This window comes from Oenanthe melanoleuca, chromosome 28 (assembly GCF_029582105.1).
Source record: "Oenanthe melanoleuca isolate GR-GAL-2019-014 chromosome 28, OMel1.0, whole genome shotgun sequence".
Lineage (NCBI taxonomy): Eukaryota > Metazoa > Chordata > Aves > Passeriformes > Muscicapidae > Oenanthe > Oenanthe melanoleuca.
The window spans coordinates 2,116,709-2,136,913 of record NC_079361.1 but is presented as its reverse complement, the minus strand read 5'-3'; the positions used below and the strand labels follow the sequence as shown (position 1 = coordinate 2,136,913).

The 20,205-nt window shown below is 59.4% G+C and overlaps 1 protein-coding gene across 3 annotated transcripts; it reads right to left on the bottom strand.

Annotated features, from left to right (window-relative positions):
- Positions 1 to 825: 825 nt before the first annotated feature.
- Positions 826 to 19,570, bottom strand: MYO1F (myosin IF). 3 transcript variants are annotated; one of them, XM_056512664.1, is made up of 28 exons: positions 19,450 to 19,569; positions 16,243 to 16,380; positions 12,905 to 12,994; positions 12,392 to 12,486; positions 11,821 to 11,908; positions 11,537 to 11,626; positions 10,906 to 11,037; positions 10,693 to 10,827; positions 10,483 to 10,615; positions 9,276 to 9,472; positions 9,109 to 9,189; positions 8,848 to 8,934; positions 8,622 to 8,708; positions 8,122 to 8,289; positions 7,957 to 8,042; positions 7,252 to 7,333; positions 7,045 to 7,151; positions 5,822 to 5,920; positions 4,953 to 5,097; positions 4,745 to 4,859; positions 3,984 to 4,153; positions 3,723 to 3,868; positions 3,320 to 3,466; positions 3,092 to 3,240; positions 2,759 to 2,842; positions 2,466 to 2,667; positions 1,272 to 1,438; positions 826 to 1,195 (listed from the first exon to the last, which is right to left on the bottom strand). In XM_056512664.1, the coding sequence occupies exons 1-28, from the start codon at positions 19,450 to 19,452 to the stop codon at positions 1,119 to 1,121; spliced, it is 3,300 nt and encodes a 1,099-aa protein (XP_056368639.1). In that variant the 5' UTR covers positions 19,453 to 19,569; the 3' UTR covers positions 826 to 1,118. The 3 variants fall into 3 exon arrangements, with proteins under 3 accessions (XP_056368639.1, XP_056368636.1, XP_056368638.1); XM_056512661.1 differs by having other exon boundaries at positions 16,243 to 16,375; positions 19,450 to 19,565; XM_056512663.1 differs by lacking the exon at positions 826 to 1,195 and having other exon boundaries at positions 1,319 to 1,438; positions 3,126 to 3,240; positions 19,450 to 19,570.
- Between the last annotated feature and the right edge of the window lie 635 nt (positions 19,571 to 20,205).

The window sequence follows — 20,205 nt, the reverse complement described above, 5'->3', positions numbered from 1 at the left end:
AAGAGGACGGCCGGCTGTGGGGTCAGGATCAGGGAGGAAGAGGAGGGCCGGCTGTGGGGTCAGGGTCAGGGAGGAAGAGGAGGGCCGGCTGTGGGGTCAGGATCAGGGAGGAAGAGGAGGGCCGGCTGTGGGGTCAGGGTCAGTGAAGGAGGAAGAGGACGGCCGGCTGTGGGGTCAGGATCAGGGAGGAAGAGGAGGGCCGGCTGTGGGGTCAGGGTCAGTGAAGGAGGAAGAGGAGGGCCGGCTGTGGGGTCAGGCCGGGCTCTGTGGGTCAGCCTGTCGTCACTTCCTCTGGCACAGGGCCCGGCCATGAGCCGGACACTGGGGCCCTGTTCATCCCTGTCGCGGCTGAAATCCTCCTGGAGCAGCTGTGGCTGGGCCTCAGCCCCGCCAACCCCAGCCCGCTGTCCCGCTGCCCTGGGCCTTGGGATGTCCCTGGGGCCGCCACCCCAAGCACCGACCCGGCCCCACACGGGTGAGACCCCCCTGCGCAGCGGCAGGAGAAGCTGTGGCAGCTCCGTGCTTTGTCTGAGACATCCTCGGAGGTTTTCCTGTGACCAGGGCACGCTGGCAGCAGCCTGGCGCTGCTCTGCCGCTGCCCCGGGGCTGTGCAGAGCCATCCAGAGCCACAGCGGATCGTGGAGGTGCCTGAGCTGCAGCCCTGCAGAGCTGCTTTGTGTATTCAGCGTTTTCTGCAGGGTTCACTGTGGGAGGAGCGGGGCTGCCTCTCATCTGTGTCTGCCCACGTCACAGCTTTTGTCACAGCCACAGCGGCAGCTGGCACCAGGGTGAAATACAACCCCCAAGCTCAGTATTTGAGTCGGGTTTGCTGAGTCTGCTTATTTACCATAATTATTAACAAGGATTGTGTTGACACCGCGGGGCAGTATCAGTCCCAGGGTACGAACAAGCAGCCGAGAGCCCGTCCTTGCAGCTAGAGGGGCTGCGGGATCCAGCGCTTGGCACCAGCACGGTCCAGGGGCTCCTGAGGAAACGCTCACTCTGTGCCAGCATTGGTGGGAAAACTTCACGGAGCCACCCCTGGTACCTTGGGCACAGCCTCTGTGCCCAAGCAGGGAGCAGGGCGGGAGGATGGTGACCTCCTCCTTTCCTCCAGCTCAGATCTTCTGCACATAATTCCCAGGGAAAAGCCCTTCCTTGCCGTGCAGCCGGCCCTTCCACCAGCCAGAGGCATCTGGGGAGGGGACAAGCAGTCAGGTGTGGTGGCAGCAGGGCAGGGAGAGCAGCAGGGCAGGGCAGCAGCGTGGTACCTTCCATCAGGACATCGATGACATCCCCCACGTTGAAGCTGAGCTCGTCCACGTCCTGCCCGATGTACTGGTAGAGCGCCCGGCAGCGCGGCCCCTGCGCCTTGGGCTGGGGCTTGGGGCGCCGCGCCGGGGGCGGCCGCTGGCTCACGCTGCGCCGGCGCTGCATCCTGGGGGAGCATGGGGTCCACACGGGGCAGCAGGGATGAGCAGCTGCCTCCTGCCCACCCTGCTGCCCCCCACCCGTGGGATGATCTGTGCCTGCAGGCAGGTGCTCCTGGTGCAGGGACTGGGGGAACTGGGGCAGGATGAGCAGAACCCTCCTTGCTCCCAGTGCAGGGACTGGGGAATCTGGGGCATGATGAGCTGCACCCTCCTGCCCATCCTGAGGTGTTCTGTACCCGTCCCATGGTGTGCTCTGTGCCTGCAGATGGGTGCTCCCAGTTCACAGGCTGGGGGAACTGGGGCAGGATGAGCGGCTTCCTCCTGCCCACCCTGCTGCCCCCCACCCGTGGGATGATCTGTGCCTGCAGGTGGGTGCTCCTGGTGCAGGGACTGGGGGAACTGGTGTAGGATGAGCAGCACCCTTTTTGCTCCCAGTGCAGGGACTGGGGGAACTGGGGTAGGATGAGCAGCACCCTCCTGCCCACCCTGCTGCCCCCCACCTGTGGGATGATCTGTGCTTGCAGGTGGGTGCTCCCAGTGCAGGGACTGGGGGAACTGGGGCAGGATGAGCAGCCCATCCTGAGGTGTTCTGTGCCTGCAGGTGGGCTGTCCCAGTTCAGGGCCTGGGGGAATTGGGGCAGGATGAGCTGCCCATCCTGCTGCCCCCCAGCCATGGGATGCTCTGTGCCTGCAGGTGTGTTGTCCCAGTGCAGGGACTGGGGGAACTGGGGCATGATGAGCTGCACCCTCCTTGCTCCCAGTGCAGGGACTGGGGGAACTGGGGCATGATGAGCAGCACCCTCCTGCTCACCCTGCTGCCCCCAACCCATGGTGTGCTCCATGCCTGCAGGTGGGTGCTCCCAGAGCAGGGCCTGGGAGGGCTGGGATGCACAAGAACCTGGGAGATGTGTCCTGCCAGCAATGCCAGACTGTCGCACTCTGGTCCCTCCTCAGAGGAGAAAGCATCTCCCAGCGCTGGTGGCAGAGGGAGAGGAGGATGGGGCAGGGAGAGGGAGGTGGGACAGGACCTACCCGGCCACGCCCTGGTCGGGCACATTGAGGAAGTCCATGTTGTGCTCAGATGGGGGCCGTGCCCTGGGCTGGTGGCCGGCGCTGCGGGCGGGGAGAGCCGCGGCCGGGGGGCCCCGCGTGTGCTTCTGCGGCATCCTGTAGGTGTCCCTCTGTGCACAGCCATCGCCGCGGGAGATCTGGGCACCCCCGTTCCTGCAGGCTCCTGGAACACCCCACCCCAGCAGGGTGCATTACAGGGGGGCCATGCCCGGCCTGCCCCCCGGGTATCCCCCACCCCGGGAGTCCCTGCTCACCTCTGGGTGCTGATGGGGCACTTCGGGAAGGTGCTGGATGCCTGCTGCCACCTCTGCCCTGTGCTGCCCCCTTCCTTGTGGGCTCTGGGGGGACACAAGCCCCCCGTTAGGTGACAGTTCTCAGAGCCAGCTGTAGGGGCTGTCCCCTCCTTTGCACCCTATTCCCCAAAGGTCCCCGTGCTGCCCCATCACCAGAGCAGAAATGGGTCCTTCCCAGGGGAGACACAAACCCCACAGGGTACACCCAGCTGACCCCAATGCTCCCAGCTGTGCCCTGGGACCCCAGCGCTCCTGTGTCCCCCCTCTGCCACCCCCCAGTGCCCTGGCACTCACTGGCATTCCTGGGGAGCCCATCCCCGATGCTGACCGTAAGGGTTTTGCCTCCAGCTTTGAGGGCGGCCACGTCGCCCTGTCCTCTGATGAAGGTGACGTTGCGGGTGCCACCGCCGCCCCAGCCCTCCTTCTTCACCCGAAACTGTAGTCTGGGGGCGAGAGAAGCCATGAGGCTGCGCTGACAGCACCCTGCCCTGCTTTGCCACCCCTCCTGGCCTCCATCCTTACGTGTCCTTGAAGGAGAGGGGCAGCTTGGAGCGGGTGAGCTCCTCGAAGCGTTTGCACAGGAGGCTGATCAGCTCCGTCTTGAAGATGGACTCCAAGAAATTGTCGGCATTGTTCTCGTGGAGGATGAAGAAATCGTCCTGCCTGGTGCTGGGGGAGCAACCAGGGGTATCAGCTCCACCAAGGCTGGGCTGGGGGGATTTGGGGACCCTGCTGGGCTTGGGCCAACCCCAAGGAAATTTAGCTGGAAAACTCCCTGGCTTCTGCAAAACACCCATGGGGAGCCTCCTCCTCAGAGCGTGGATGAGGGACTGGGGAGCACCAGGGCATGGAGAGGCTGCTGGAGGTGAGAGGGGAAGCCCAGGGATGGGGAACCCCTGTGCAGAGCCCCTGGGGAGGGACACACCTCAGCGAGACGCCGCTCACCGCCTGCAGCTCCACCTTCTTCTTGAGCACCTCCTTGATCTGCCCCTTCTCAGGCCCCTTCTTCACCTTCTCCCGCCCGATCAGGTAGAAGCACTTGGGGGTGAGGATGAAATCCCGCTTGATGGGCTGGGAAAGGGCAGGAGAAGGGGGTGAGGGGGGTTTGCTGGAACACATCCCACCCAAGGGGAGGTGCCAGGAGCTGCAGCCTGGCTGGTCCCCAGCCCCAGGTGTGTCCTTGCACCTTGAACCTCCGGTCGTATTTGGTGATGGAGTCGGCGAAGTCGATGCGCTCCCGCTTGGCCAGGAACTGGCGCAGCTCCGGCCGCTCCTCCATGCCCAGGTAATCCCCCACGAAATTCCTGTTGATGCTGTTCCTCCGTCTCTCTTTGAAGTTGTAGAGGATGCTGGCAGCTGGGAGGAACCCCAGAGAGGTGCAGGTTGGACAGGGCTCTGTGCTGGTGGCTCAGAGCCCCCCAAACCCGCTGTGGGAGTGCCACACGGATCATGGCAGCAAGAAGTGGGGCTTGTTTATGCCATGGGGGGGATCCCAGCTGCTTGAGCTTGGCTGGCTTTGAAACCCATAAATTGCCTTCAAAAAACCTTGTGCTGTGGGAGGGAAGGAGGGATGGACCCAGCTGTTTTCTGGGTTTTCCTCCTTGATTTTTCCTGCGTGATGGGGTCAGGCAGGGACCAGTGGCTTGTGCCAACACTGACTCCCAGCTACTCCCCTCCATCCCTGCAGGCCGTGAAATGCAGAGTGAGACAGCACAAGGACCCCATGGCTGGAAATAGGAGCAGGAAATCTCTGCTCTCCTTTCAGACTGGGAGAACACTCCCAACAAGTCATGGGTCGGTTCCTCCATCACCTCCTTACCATTAGTGCCACGATTAGGAGCCAGGCTGCTGCTCTCACAGCTGGGCTGTCTCAGTGAAAGGCACCTGAAAAGGGCTGCTGGGGTGGCACTGTCCCTGTCCCTGTGCCTGTCCTTGTCCTTTCCTTACCCTCCTCTCTCATCTGCTCGTATTTGCGGATGGCGACGTGCCGGCGCCAGGCCTTCTGGATCACCCGGGCGAAGCTGTCAAATTTCCTCTCCCGCATCTCCTCGAGCAGGAAGAGCTGGGAGGGACAGGCAGTGCTGAGCCAGGACACCCCAAACCCTCCCCAGTGGTGCCCAGGCACGGGCAGTGCCCCCAGGGCCAGGCCACCCACCGACTCGGGGTTCTTGACGAACACCTTGCTCCGGCCCATCTGGTACTGGTCTGGCTCCATGTTCACCGAGTGCAGCAGGTGCTGCACCCCTTGGCGCTCGTCCCCGCGCCACGACGGCCACGTCTCGGGGGTGAGGATGGCGTAGCTGTGGGGACAGAGCAGGCTCACAGAGTCCCACAACAGTTTGGGTTGGAAGGGACCTTAAATTCCATCTTGTTCCACCTATGCCATGGGCAGAAACACCTTCCACTGTCCCAGGCTGCTCCAAGCCCCATTGTCCAGCCTGGCCTGGGACACTGCCAGGGATCCAGGGGCAGCCACCCTGTGCCAGGGCTTCCCAGGGAACAGTTCCTGCCCAATATCCCATCCAGCCCTGCCCTCAGGCAGTGGAAGCCATTCCTTGTGTCCTGTCCCTCCATCCCTTGTCCCCAGTCCCTCTCCAGCTCTCCTGGAGCCCCTTTAGGCTCTGGAAGTGGCTGTGAGGTTTCCCTGGAGCTTCTCTTCTCCAAACTGGCCTTGGACATTTCAGGGATCCAGGGGCAGCCACAGCTGCTCTGGGAATTCCATCCTGTTCCCTCAGCACCCTCACAGCCAGGAATTCCTTCCCAAAATCCCACCCAAATCTCTTATTTTCCAGTTCAAAGCCATTCCCTGTGTCCTGTCCCTCCATCCCTTGTCCCCAGTCCCTCTCCAGCTCTCTTTAGTCCCATCGAAGCCTTCTCTTCTCCAGTTGAACACCCCCAGCTCTCTTCAGCCATGAAGCTGTGCCAGGGCCTCCCCACCCTCAGAGGGAGGAATCTGCTCCTGAAGGGGTGCTGGGGGTCACAGCTGTGCAGTGGGACCTGCCAGCCCGTGCAGTGGCCGCTCACCGTTGCAGGAACTTGTGGAAGAGGCGGCGGTAGGCGAAGCCAGCGCGGCGCACACGGATGTTCTCCTTCAGCCCCAGGTACTCCACCTGGTGCTTCACCCTGGCAGCAGGGGTGGATCACAGCTTAGGAGGGGCCCCTGTGCTTCCCTGGGTTTGTGGCAGCTCAGAGGGACCAGCCCAGGGCTGCAGTTTTTGGAGGAAAGCTGGTCCTGGCCAAAGGACCTCTGTGAATTCTTGTTATTTATTAGTTTAGGGGAAACACGGCTTTAAATTTTATGTTGTGCTTATGCTTTTGCTTTGCTCGCTTTTTGTAATACATATTTGTTAATTAGCCAATTTAAAGTAAGTGTTTAAGTTACTTCAGTTAATATATTAAGTTTAAATGCCATATGATTGTCCAACACAACCTTAGAACTCTTTTTCACTTGTTTAGCTATCCTTGTAGTTATAACATTAATGCAAATCTATGTGTGCTTTGCCATGATGCCCATTTGTTCCTGAATGAAGCAGGTGAAGTTTTGCTTCCCCAATACATAACAAGAGTTCTACAATTTCCTCTGTTGAAACCCTGAAGCCAAGGAGTTTTGAACTTTCTATACTTTTTAACACTGACTCCCAAAAGAGCCCTGCTTTTGACTTCAGGCCTTAGAAAAGGCTTCCAAATTTGAGTGATGGAGTTAAAATCACTAGTGTGTAGTTAAAATAGAAGTATGTAATATCACATGGTGAAAGGTTTTAAATTTGAGATTTTAAAATATGGTAGTAAGTATGAGACAAGATGTAAGTTCTTAGGCAGTAGCTCTTCTTCCTTTTTGTTCCTTCTTAGTTTTAGGTAGTACTTTTTTAATTAGATAAAAAATTCCGCAGTGTGGGTCACAAGTGTTTAGTCATTGAGTCAAAAGTATAAATAATATAAATGTTAGTTTTTAGTGAAATAGTTAAGCCTTAATTTTTAATTAAATAGTTAAGCCTTAAAAACCTTATGACAAGCAAAACACAACTCCATTTTCTTGCTTTTAGCTTGTTAGCTAAAAGTACTATAAAACTTACTGTACTATAAATAAAAAATAATAAACAACCAAGTCCAAACACAAAAATCCTATCTCTCAATTTTAACTCTAAGTAAAGACAGAGGAAAAAAGAAGCCAGCCACTAATCTGTGGTGCCACTAATACATCTCCATGGCCAGGTCTGCTTCCCTGGGCCCTGGGGGTTCCCTGTTACCTGCTCTCCTCCCAGTCCCGGGGTTTCTTGGTCTCGTTGGGTTTGATGCAGCGGATGTAGTGTGGGGTGCACTTCATGAGCGTGTTCACCAGGTCGTTGGCCTGTTTCTGGTGCAAGGATTGACCTCTGTAGCATCAGAGGGGGTGGTGGGAACAAACCCCTGCCAGCCCCAGAGGCAGCTGCTGCTCTGCAGCCCATGGGACACACCTTGATTTTGGAGCCCGCGGTGGTCGGTCGTCCCTTTTTGTCAGAATCAAGTTTTTCTGGGAAAAGCATCCGGATGAAACCGCTGGAAGGGAGGTGACAGTCCCCAGGTGAGAGCTGTCAGGCTCCCCAGGCTCAGCACGGCCTGGGCTGAGGCCAGCTCCAGCTCTGCCTTCTGCCACTGGCAAATCCTCTGCTGTGGGGCTGAGACCCTCCTGAGCACCCCCAGGAACAGGAGCAGGAGAAAGAGCAGGAGCAGGGGCAGGAACAGGAACAGGGGCAGGGGCAGGAGCAGGAGCAGGGGCAGGGGCAGGGTCAGGAACAGGAACAGGGGCAGGAGCAGGAGCAGGAGCAGGGGCAGGGGCAGGGGCAGGGGCAGGAACAGGGGCAGGAGCAGGAACAGGAGCAGGAGCAGGGGCAGGAGCAGGGGCAGGATCAGGAGCAGGAGCAGGGGCAGGATCAGGATCAGGAGCAGGAGCAGGAGCAGGAGCAGGAGCAGGAGCAGGAGCAGGGGCAGAGCTGATGGCTGATCCTGCTCTGCCCATCCCTGCAGCTCTGGGATGCCCTCAGTGCCCATGTGGCCACACAGGACTGAGCCCCCCAAGCTGTGATGCCCAGAAAGGCAGGACCAGCCTTTAGGATCTGGATGTTTTGGACTCTGCCCTTGCCCCCAGCCTGTCTGGGGTGCCCCAGGCCCCCAGCACTCACTATTCACTGCTCTGCATCAGCTCGATCAGGTCTGTGAACAGCACGTCGCGGTTGCGCTCGCAGAAGCCGTTCACATCGTAGGACACCTGGGGACAGGAGGGCACCTCAGCTGCCGTGGGTGGGGCTGTGGGGTGCAGGGGGTGAGGTTTGGGGTGCCCTTCCCACCTTGCCAGCGTAGTGGTGGATGACAAAGCCCGAGCTCCAGCTGTTGAAGTGCTCGTGGGTGCCCACGGCCGCCTGCAGCTTCTGCAGCAGGGTCTGGTCGGCGCCCTCGCCCGTGGCGTGCATGGTGGCACATACGTCATCCAGGACACTCATGATCCCAGGAGGGTTCTGGGACAGGGAAAGGGAAGCCATGGCTGGGGCAGGGCCCAATCCTGCACCTGAGCACAGCTGCTTCATGCTGAGCCACAGCTTAGAGCTGGTGCCCTCCCACGGGTGCTGGAAATGTCCAAGATCAGGCTGGATGGGCCTGGAGCACCCTGGGACAGTGGAAAATGTCCCTGCCTGTGATGATCCTTAAGGTTCCTGCTAACCCAAAGCAGTCTGGAACTCTCTGCTGCTTGGCAGAATCAGCTTTTGCCACCTCAACAACCCACACAGCCTCTGTCCCTGGGTGCCTCTGCTCCCCAAAAAGCCTCCCCAGCAGAGGGGCCCCCACTCACCAGTTTGTTCTCTATCAGGTCACACACCACCTTGTTGTTGAAGTACTGGATCTGTGTCCACTTGATCCCCTCCTGCACATATTCCTCCTGGGCAAGCACAGGGAGAGCTGGGTGGGCTCTGAGCCCCCAGGATGTGCTGCAGACCCCCTGCTCCAGCTGTGGTGCCAGGAGGAGGGGGTGCAGGAATTGGGGTGCTGGCACAGCCCCCCATCCCAGCCCCCCATACCTGCTCTGCCTTCAGGGTCAGCTCAATGAAGATCTGCTGCAGCTTCTCATTCACAAAGTTAATGCAGAATTGCTCAAAGCCATTTTTCTGCATGAAAGATGGAAGAGAAAATGGTGCTGAGTTATCTTCAGACTCCAATTAGCAGTGCTTGGGTGCTGCTCCAGGGACCCTTCTGGGGGCCACCTGATCCAGGTGCTGTCCTGGCTGTGGGATCAGGGCAGGACATTCCCAGCTGGGCTCCTAGAGCTCAGCCACACACACCTGGAATATCTCAAAGCCGTAGATGTCCAGCACCCCAACGCTGTACTCCTCGTACGGCTTCTGCATCGCCCGGTTGACGGACTGCGGGGCAGAGGGGACAAGGTGGGTGCAGGGCAGTGGCACTGGCTGTCTCCAGGACTGGGGGGTGACTGTCCCCTCTCACACACCTCCACCAGGAAGTCGAAGACGCGGGCGTAGAGCCCCTTGGCCAGCGCGTCGCGGGTGTAGGCCGCCTGCTCCACGTTGAGGGTGACGGTGATGGACTCGGAGCGGCCGCCCCACTTGCTGTCCATTTTCCTGCTGGTGACCTTCTCGTTGAGGCGCTCCTGGTCGACCCCCAGCAGGTAGGCAGGGAAGGCCAGGGCTGGGCAGAGCAGGGCTGGTCAGGGCTGTGTCCTCCCCACCTGAAACCCTCAGCCCCAGCCAAGTGTGGAGGACAGCAGTGGGATGATGACTGGGGACATGGGATGGGTCCTTCCTCTCTCAAAGTTACTCCTGGCATCTGTCCCCTGCCTATCAAGCTCTGGCTGAGCCATTTGCTTGCTGCCTTAGTGTGTTGGGTTGATGTGGCCAGAAATGTGAATTCTGTCCCCATCTGTTAACCCAGCTGGGGCAGTGACCCTGATCTCCTGGCACACATTATCTGCTAATGGGCCATCTTTAAACCAGCTGGGCAATCATCTTTATCTTCCCACAGCCCATCCTCCCTCCAGGAGATATCTCCTGTTCATGGCCATTGAACAGGCCAGGGCATGACTGATAAAATTCCATCATCCCACTGGGAGATGCTCCAGCCAGGGGAGGAGCCAAGCCTTTCCTACCCAGATAAAAACTGAGATTTTGGACAGCAAGTTTCCATCTTTGCACTGGATTCCAGAGGAAAACCAGACCTTTGCACATCATCCCTGGAGCTTCAGAGGAAACTGCACCTTCTCCAGGAGCACTGCTCCAGCTGAACCACATCTGCCCCTGCAGGAGGATGCAGCCACCATTGAATGGGACTGTGCCAACACCCTGACTGACTGACGGGTGTCAGCTTGGATTCTGACTCTGGCAGGGGTTGTGATAATTCTTTGTAATACTGTATTTCTATTTTACTTTTCCTAGTAAAGAACTGTTATTCCTAATTCTCATATCTTTTCCTGAGAGCCCCTTAATTTCAAAATGATAATAATAATTTGGAGGGAGGGGATTTACATTCTCCATTTCAAAGAGAAACTTCTGCCTTTATTGGCACCTGTTCTGCAAACCAGGACACTCAGTGTCCCCGTGCCTAACCTGAGGAAGGTGCTGTTGCCACTTCCCTTTGCCACTCATTCCCCAGGCTCCCTGTGACTGTCCCCACCCGTCCCCTGGAGCCACTTGGCTACTCACAGTCATTGTTCTCCACCCGGGCGTAGTTGCCCTCCTCCCTGAAGCTGATGTTGCCCAGGTGCAGGATCCCTGCCACGATCTGCAGCACCAGCTGCTGGTCCTCGCCGCGGATGCCGATGACCTGCATGGCGTTCTGGGGGTGCACGGACCCCGTCAGCCCCCGCCCGGCCCCAGAGCTTTTGGGGACTCCCCTCCCTCCCAGGCACTCACCATGGTCTCGTGGAAGTCACTGCGGTCATCGGTGCCCTCCACCTGGTAGGTGTCTGTCTGGTTCAGGTAGAAGTAATAATCTGGGCTCATGATGCCCAAATTCTGCCGCTGCTCTTGGGACGCCCCTTGGATGAGCTGGGAGGGGACAGGGGGCTGTGGTGACCCAGCTCCTGGTCCCCCCCACGGCCTGCTGGCTCCAGCCCACCCCCATACCTGATAGTAGATGTGGAAATTCCGCTCGCACTCGTTCTGGCTCACCACGCGCGACTTCTCCAGCAGGAAGTTGGAGATCTTGCCCCCATCGGGTTCTCCACCCCGGCTGAACTGGATCTCAAAGTATTTTCCCTGTGTTGGGACAAATCCCACTCAGAGCTGTGGTCCTGCCTCAGGGGATTCCTCATTTCCCTCCCAACCCCTTCCCCACCACACAAGGAGCTTTGCTGGAGTGTCCAACCCCTGGCTGAAGATTTCCTGGTTTATGTGGAGACCTCCTCGCTCCCTCAGCTGCCCAAAAGGAGGTTGGAGCCAAGTGGGGTTGGTCGCTTCTCCCAGGTAATAGGCAACAGGACAGAGGAAATGGCCTCACATTGCCCCAGGGGAGATTTAGATTGGACATCAGGAAAAATTCCTCTGCTGGAAGGGTGGTGAGGCACTGGAACAGACTGTGGTGGAGTCAGTCCCTGCAGGGATTTAAAAGCTGTGTGGATGTGGCACTTGGGGACAAGTGGTGGCCTTGGCAGTGTTGGGGGAATGGCTGGGCTTGTTCTCAGAGGTCACCTTTCCAACCCAGCTGGTTCAAGGGCTCTGCTGCAGCCCTGACCCCCACACCTGCCCTGGCACTCACAAAGCGGCTGGAGTTGTTGTTCCGGACAGTTTTGGCATTTCCAAAGGCCTCCAGCAGCGGGTTGGACTGCAGGATGATGTCCTTCACGTGCTGGGGACAGGAGGGGAGGGCTCAACACAGCTGTGTCCCACTCCAGGCCTGGGGACAGCCCTGAGGCTTTGTGTGTCCCCAGTCCTGGAGCGGCTGCTCCGTGTGTCACCATCAGCCAGGGGGGTTGGGGCTTGAGGTGGTGGGGATCAGTTGGGAGGTGAAATGATGAGTGGCAGGGGGGACAAGAGACCTACCTGGACTTTCTCCCCACCCCCAGACACTTTGGAGATGTAGCCCATGATGTATTTTGCTGCCACCGTTTTCCCAGCTCCGCTCTCCCCGCTGTGCAAATGGCAAAGCAGAGGAGATGTGAAATGGCCCCATGAGAATCACCCATCCTGGGGGCTTTGGGTGGGTCCTGGAGCAGGACCAGGGGATGACAGTGAGTTTTGGGGACTGTGGCCACCCCCTTGAATGGGGTATTAGTGTGAGCAGAGCACAGCTCGGTGAGGATCTGCTCCACAAGATGTTGAATTTGTTGTCACTGGATTCAGAAGTGGAGGAGGGGGACTTGGGAGCCTCAGAGGGAAGTCTCTGGCCTTGCCCCACATCCTGACCATTTCCCTTGCAACACTGCCCCGGAGAGCTGCATTGCACAAGGCTCTGTCCCTGCCTGGGACACCTCTGTCACAGCCTTGCCTGGTCCCTCCAGACACCCCAGAGCCCAGGAGCAACTCTTCAGCCACCTCTGAGCTGGGAAACCCTGGCTGGGGAGATGTCCCCAGGGGCAGTGACACCCCAGCTGTGCCCCAGTGTCCCCAGTACCTGATGATGACACACTGGTTCTCCCCGTCGATCAGCATGTTCCGGTACATGTTGTCAGTCAGGGCGTAGATGTGGGGGGGATTTTCATACTGGGCCTAACCAGGGGATAGGACAGCAGAGCTGAGCACAGGGCAGCCCCCAGCTCCCCTCCCCAAATCCCCTTAACTGCCCACAGGGGAGCCAGCCTGCCCACACTGACCCTAAACAGGGACAAGGACAGCAGTGCTGGGCACAGAGCACCCCCCAGCTCCCCAAATTCTGTGTAGGAATCAGCCTCACAAACACCAGCTCATCATCAGCAGCAGGTCTGGTGTTGCTGACTCTGCCCTCCTCCTTGGGGGCTCGCTGGGGCAGAGCCACTCCAGCTGCATTTTACCATCTTTGGGTTTCTTCAGCCTGCGTTTCTGAGCTGGACTCCCCAGGAATGGGGATTTGAATTTGTGGATTTCCAGGGGGCTGTGGAGGATGGGGACCCTCAGAATTAGCCCTGGACTGGCCCCGGGGCAGCCTCACCGCGCCCTGGTACAGCTCGATCTCGCGGTCGGTGAAGTACGGCATCTGCTTGAAGGGGTTCACCGAGATCAGCACGGGCCCGATGTAGGTCTGGGCAGAGGTCAAGGGCCGTGTGTGCCTTCAAATGTGTGCCATTCAAATGTGTCCCTTCAAATGTGTCCCTTCAAATGTGTCCTCTCAAATGTGTCCTTCAAATGTGTCCCTTCCCATGTGTCCTTTCCCCATGTGTCCCTCCCCATGTGTCCCTTCCCATGTGTCCCTCCCCATGTGTCCCTTCCCATGTGTCCCTTCCCATGTGTCCTTCCCATGTGTCCTTCAAATGTGTCCTTTCCCATGTGTCCTTCAAATGTGTCCCCTCCCATGTGTCCCCTCCCATGTGTCCCTCCCCATGTGTCCCTTCCCATGTGTACCTTCTCTTGTGTCCCTTCCCATGTGTCCCTTCAAATGTGTCCCTTCCCATGTGTCCCCTCCCATGTGTCCCTTCCCATGTCCCCAGCCCCAGCCTGGAGGTGGAAGGTGGTTATGGGGTCCCTGCCCTGTCCTGGGAGCTGCAGCAGGAATGGCACGAGGGTTTGCAGAGCTGCTCTGTGACTTGGGGCACCCCCAGAGCTTCCTCAGCCCCCTGCAGTGTGCTGGGTGCAGGAGCATCCCCTCAACTCCCTGCTCTGGCTGAGGGTTGCCTCCAAAAGCTTCTCCAGCATCCCTGGAATCCTCCCTCTGCTCATGCTCCATTTGCAGCTTCTCCAGCAGGAGCCCATCCTGATTTTCCATCCAGGGAAACTGAGGCACAAATTGCAGAGGAACCTCTGCCTTTCCCTGCCCACCAGCCACTCCTTTCCTGCAGCATCCCTGAGTCACTGGTGCAGGCAGGGCCATGGGAAAGCAGGGAATTGCAGCTGGAAATGCAATTCCAGGATGGGGACGAGACAGAGCAGTGCAGGTGGGGTTATCCCAAGCCTTTGATACCCCGTTTGTGTCCCACCTTGCCAGAGGGGCCAAAGGGCAGGAAGAAGGAGCTTTTCTGGGAAATGCAGAAGCTTGGGATGTTGAGTCATGACTGGACAGGGCCCTGCGTGCAGCAGCAGAGAAAAAAAGGAAGAGAGAGGCGGCATGGGGTGTTTCTCCCTTCAAAAAACAAAACAAAACAAAACAAAACAAAAAAAAACCCCATAAAGCCAGCCCCAAATGCATGTAAAGCCCCAGGGCTGTGGGGGGAGGTGGCTGAGTCACAGCAGGGACAGGGCCTTGTAAGGACAGGGCCACATCTCCAGGGCAATGCAACAGTGTGGGCAGGACATGGGGGATGGTGTCCCCTGCTCTGGGATGGTGTCCCCTGCACTGGGATGGTGTCCCCTGTGCTGGGATGGTGTCACCTGCACTGGGATGGTGTCCCCTGTGCTGGGATGGTGTCACCTGCACTGGGATGGTGTCCCCTGCTCTGGGATGGTGTCCCCTGTGTTGGGACGGTGTCCCCTGAACTGGGATGGTGTCCCCTGCTCTGGGATGGTGTCCCCTGCTCTGGGATGGTGTCCCCTGCACTGGGATGGTGTCCCCTGCTCTGGGATGGTGTCCCCTGCTCTGGGATGGTGTCCCTTATGCTGGGATGGTGTCCCCTGCTCTGGGATGGTGTCCCTTATGCTGGGATGGTGTCCCCTGCTCTGGGATGGTGTCCCCGGCACTGGGATGGTGTCCCCTGAACTGGGATGGTGTCCCCTGAACTGGGATGGTGTCCCCTGCACTGGGATGGTGTCCCCTGCTCTGGGATGGTGTCCCCTGAACTGGGATGGTGTCACCTGCACTGGGATGGTGTCCCCTGCTCTGGGATGGTGTCCCCTGCTCTGGGATGGTGTCACCTGTGCTGGGATGGTGTCCCCTGTGTTAGGACGGTGTCCCCTGCTCTGGGATGGTGTCCCCTGTGCTGGGATGGTGTCCCCTGCGCTGGGATGGTGTCCCCTGCTCTGGGATGGTGTCCCCTGAACTGGGATGGTGTCCCCTGCTCTGGGATGGTGTCCCCTGCACTGGGATGGTGTCCCCTGCTCTGGGATGGTGTCCCCTGAACTGGGATGGTGTCCCCTGCTCTGGGATGGTGTCCCCTGAACTGGGATGGTGTCCCCTGCACTGGGATGGTGTCCCCTGTGTTAGGACGGTGTCCCCTGAACTGGGATGGTGTCCCCTGCTCTGGGATGGTGTCCCCTGCACTGGGATGGTGTCCCCTGCACTGGGATGGTGTCCCCTGCTCTGGGATGGTGTCCCCTGAACTGGGATGCTGTCCCCTGCACTGGGATGCTGTCCCCTGCTCTGGGATGGTGTCCCCTGTGCTGGGATGGTGTCCCCTGCTCTGGGATGGTGTCCCCTGCGCTGGGATGGTGTCCCCTGAACTGGGATGGTGTCCCCTGTGCTGGGATGGTGTCCCCTGCTCTGGGATGGTGTCCCCTGCACTGGGATGGTGTCCCCTGCGCTGGGATGGTGTCCCCTGAACTGGGATGGTGTCCTCTGTGCTGGGATGGTGTCCCCTGTGCTGGGATGGTGTCACCTGCACTGGGATGCTGTCCCCTGAACTGGGATGGTGTCCCCTGTGCTGGGATGGTGTCACCTGCACTGGGATGCTGTCCCCTGAACTGGGATGGTGTCCCCTGTGCTGGGATGGTGTCCCCTGCACTGGGATGGTGTCCCCTGAACTGGGATGGTGTCCCCTGCACTGGGATGCTGTCCCCTGCTCTGGGATGGTGTCCCTTATGCTGGGATGGTGTCCCCTGCTCTGGGATGGTGTCCCCTGCACTGGGATGGTGTCCTCTGAACTGGGATGCTGTCCCCTGCTCTGGGATGGTGTCCCTTATGCTGGGATGGTGTCCCCTGCACTGGGATGGTGTCCCCTGAACTGGGATGGTGTCCCCTGCACTGGGATGGTGTCCCCTGAACTGGGATGGTGTCCTCTGAACTGGGATGCTGTCCCCTGCTCTGGGATGGTGTCCCCTGTGCTGGGATGGTGTCCCCTGCACTGGGATGGTGTCCCCTGCTCTGGGATGCTGTCCCCTGCTCTGGGATGGTGTCCCTTATGCTGGGATGGTGTCCCCTGCTCTGGGATGGTGTCCCCTGTGCTGGGATGCTGTCCCCTGTGCTGGGATGGTGTCCCCTGTGTCCTGGCACCACTGGGGATGAGGGGGTTTCCTCACTCTGCCCAGTGCAGCTCAGCCCGGGGCTGGTGACATCCCTGCAGCTCCCAAACCTGTCCCTGCAGGACACAGCAGACTGGGGCAGCTCCAGTTTGTCCCGTGCCCTGACAAAGCCTTGAATCCCTGCTGCTCCCTGTGCCTGTCCCCGCTGCCTGGGAAGGATACAAAGATGAAATCATCCATGAATCGCTTCTTGAGGTTCTCCACGATGGCCTCCTCCGAGATCTTGGACAGCAGCACCATGTCATCCACACCACTCTGCTTGACATTGTGGCTCTGCCAGTGGAAGCGCTCCTTGCTGCCCTGGGGGGACACAGCCACTGTGCCAGGGCCCCTGAGCTCCTGGGACTGTCAGCCCAAACCAGGCACCTCGAGGTGCAAAGGGAGGGGTTTGGGGACTCACAGAGCTCTAAACTCAGTGCTTGTCCCACCCCTCCTGACCCCTCCTGACCCCCTGGCACTGCAGAGCAGCAGGCAGGACCTGCCCCAGCCCCTGCTCCTCACCCAGGCTAATGAAGCACTAAGGAGGCAGTTGATGCACAGGCTGATTATGAGCCAGAGAACCACAGCAGGAGGGTGGTGGTGGCATCCTCTGCACCCCCACATCCTCCTTGCACCACCCCTGTTCCCCTTCCTCCTGCCCAGGGAGGTGCCAGCGCCCTCTGAGCTGTCCCCAGCTCACCCAGCTCTGTGCCCTGGGCTGTGATTTCAGCCCTTGCGGGGTAAACACAGCCCTGGGCTGGGAGGGGGGGATTTCCTGATGCAAAAACCACCCACAGGCCTCCCCCTGCCCTCGATGTCCCCACAAACCAGCTGGGCACTGCTGTGGTGCCCGTGTGCCCCCGGCAGGGTGCCCAGGAGGGGACACCCCCCAGGACCCGTCTGTGGCCCCTCTTTCCCCATCCCCACGCTTCCTCTTTCACCCCCCATGCTCCTGTCACCGATTTCACTTCTCCCCCATCAGCCCTGGCCTCTTACTCTTTCCATTTCCCTTTTCTTCTTCTCTTCCCCTTTTGCTTGATTTCCCTGCAGGCTCTCAAGGTTTCAGGGCTCTGGATCTGACACCTTTGCAGGCTCTGATTGTCACTGGGTGTCCCCAGCCCCCCACAGCCACCCTGGGGTGTCAGTCACAACCTGGTTTCCCTGCTCACCTCCCTCCTCTCTGGGCTCTGCATCCCCAACACCTCCTGTGCCCCTCTCCAAACCCCAAATGCAAGCCCACATAACTGCTGAAGGGGCTTTAGGCTGTGTTGTCCCAACACCTTTTTTGGGTCAGCTCAGGGGGTCCAGGGCTGCTCACACACCCTGAAATCACCCAGAGAGCTTCTTCTCTTCCTCCTGGGTCATTTTCTGGCCTTCATCCTAATCTCCTCTAGGAAATCCAGCTGGACAAACGCAGGCAGGCTCAGCCATCCTCTCCAGGTCACTGTGGTGTCACCCAGGGACCCCACCCTGCCCCAACCCCTGGGCTTCAGGAGGGGAAGAGTGGGAAGAGCCCATGGGCAGCCAAACAACTACCCCTGTGCCCTGTCCCCATCACCCCAAACCTGCTGGCACAGGCACCCTGAGCTGCTGTTGGAGGCCAAATTAAGGCAAAGGAGCATTTCCTGCACTGAGAGCTCAAAGGTTTTGAGCTGACACAGAGATTCTCCTCCAGCCACAACTGCTCTGAGCTGACAGTGGTGATTGTGTCTTCACCTCTTCCTCTGGGCCAGCTCAGGGGCTTTCCTGGCTCTGCTGGGGCACCTGGGGCAGCCCAGCTGGGAGGAAAACACCAGCTCCCAGTGGGAAATGAAGGGTTTGTCCTGGGGGCTGCAGAGCTCTGGGTGTTCCTGCCTGGCTTCCCTGAGTGTGCCATGGGGGGTTTGCAGGGCCAGGGCTCACTGAAACATCAGGTAAAATCTGAGTAAAACCAGGATGAAGAGGAGCTGGGGTCCCTTAGAGCCCTGGTATTGCCCCAGCTCGGTGCTCAGGGCTGCAGGTGACACCCTGTGGGGAGTGGGAGCACAAGTTCATTTACTTCCAGAGGTCTGGGGCAGCAGTTTCTCCATCCCCTGCTCTGTCCAGTCCCCTCTGTCCAGTCCCCTCCTCTGCCCCAGGCCACAGCTGCAGGGAAGGGCTCCTGGACCAAGCCATCCCATCCTCATGCCAAGCAGGGAGGAGCTTTTGTCCCCCCTTCACCTTCCAGGTGCCCCCTGTGCACGAGGGACTTTGCTCCAAAGGGGGCAGGGGACAGGTGAGGAGCCCCTCAGCACCCCCAGCTGTGACACTGGCACTGTCCCCACCCCTGTGCCAGGCTGCTCCTGGCACTCAGATAGGATCTCTGGGCGGGGAGGGGAGCAGCCCTGTGGCAGCACATCCAAAACACCGTGTTTTCTTCAAAGCTGTGGTCTAAACCACAAAAGAGCGCTGCAGCACCGAGCAAGGAGCGGATGCAGCCCAGGGTGGCACCTTTTGAGTCGAGATAAGCCAAGCTCAGAAGCATCAACACCTTCAAAACCACCAGAAGCCTCAAGGGCAGCAGCAGGTTTGGCCCATCACTGTCCCAGCCAGGCTGGGGCTGGCCTGGAGCTGGGCCTGGCAGGGCTCTGCTGTGGCTGCAGAGTCCCTTGGTCTGCCAGGAAGCCACAGAGCAGTTTCAGGTGGTGAGGAGGGGACAGTGTGAGTGTCTTTGGGGACAGCATCTGAGCAGCCTCTCGGAGGTGACAGCCACAAGCGTGGGTGGAAGAAGGTTCAGTTTTAGCCTGGCCACTGTCCCCTTCCTGTCTAGGTGCAAAGAGCTGGGGACAGCAGCACCCCAAGGAAGCAGAGCTGGGAGCTGGCAGCCCCTTACCCCATGTCTGAGCACCTTCCTAATTTGGAGAGTTTCATCTTCCTCTTCTGCCTCTGGACCAACTCCCAGAGGTGGCTGCTGCCCCCCCAGCAGCCCCACTCCTCCCTGCAGCCCCTGTCCCCTGCAAGCTCTGACCCTGGGGACCAGCACCCGAGGGTCCCTGCTGGCCTGGGGCACCTGGCTGCCACCCCTGCCCCACCAGCACCACCAGTGCTGACACCAGAACACCAGTTTGTGGTGGGTACCACAGCAGAGACAGCAAAACCCAAACCTGTCTGTGCCAGCACAGACCCATCCCCTGGTCATCCCCACCCTGTCTGGGGGGACAGCAGCCCCCCCACACCCACCCCAGTGCCTCAGCCAGCCCTGTCCCCGAGCTGGGGAACTGTCCCCTCTCCCAAGGGACATGGGGCTGGCCCCTGGCACCTCCCCAGGACAGGGCTGGGCACAGGGCAGGGCTGAGGTGGCCCTGAGGTGGCCGGGGAGGAGGTGACACCCGGGGCACAGAGGGGAGCAGTGGGGTCCCTGCTGGCACTCACCATGGTGTCCCTGTGTCCCTCCCAGCCCGGCTGCTCGGGGCTGCTGTCACCGGCCCGGGGCCATCCCGGAGCACTCTCCTTTTGCCTTTCTGCTCTCACAACGGTGGTGACGAATTCTCTTTCCCTCCCACCACTTCCTCATTCTGCACCCTTTGTGGGGGTGGGGAGGACAAGGGTGGCTGTGCTGCCAGGGGACTTTGGGGTGGCCCTGCCCGGGGTGTCCCACCTCTGCTGTGGGTGGCACTGAGCTGGCGAGGGAGGAGATGCTGGACAGAGCCTGGCTGGGACCTCAGAGCCTCCTCAGGGACCTGAGGTGACAGCTGGATGTCACCTGGCCAGCAGCCACCTGCCAGTCAGTGCTTGGAGGTGGTTTTAGGAGTGAGATGCTTTTGGCTACTGCTTTTTTTTTTTTTTTTTTCTTTCTTCATTTTTTCTTTTTCTTCCCAGGTCTTCTAAATAAAAGAGGCTCCACTTGAGGTGCAGAGAGAAGCAGGGTTGCTGCAGGAAGTGAGGCCTGAGTCTTGGCCACCCTGTCCCCACTGTCACCTGCAGAGTTACAGAATGGATTGGGAAGGGACATTAAATCCCATCCAGTGCCACCCCTGCCCTGGCAGGGACACCTCCCACTGTCCCAGGCTGCTCCAGCCCCAATGTCCAGCCTGGCCTGGGACACTGCCAGGGATCCAGGGGCAGCCACAGCTGCTCTGGGCACCCTGTGCCAGGGCTCCCCACCCTCCCAGGGAACAATTCCTGCCC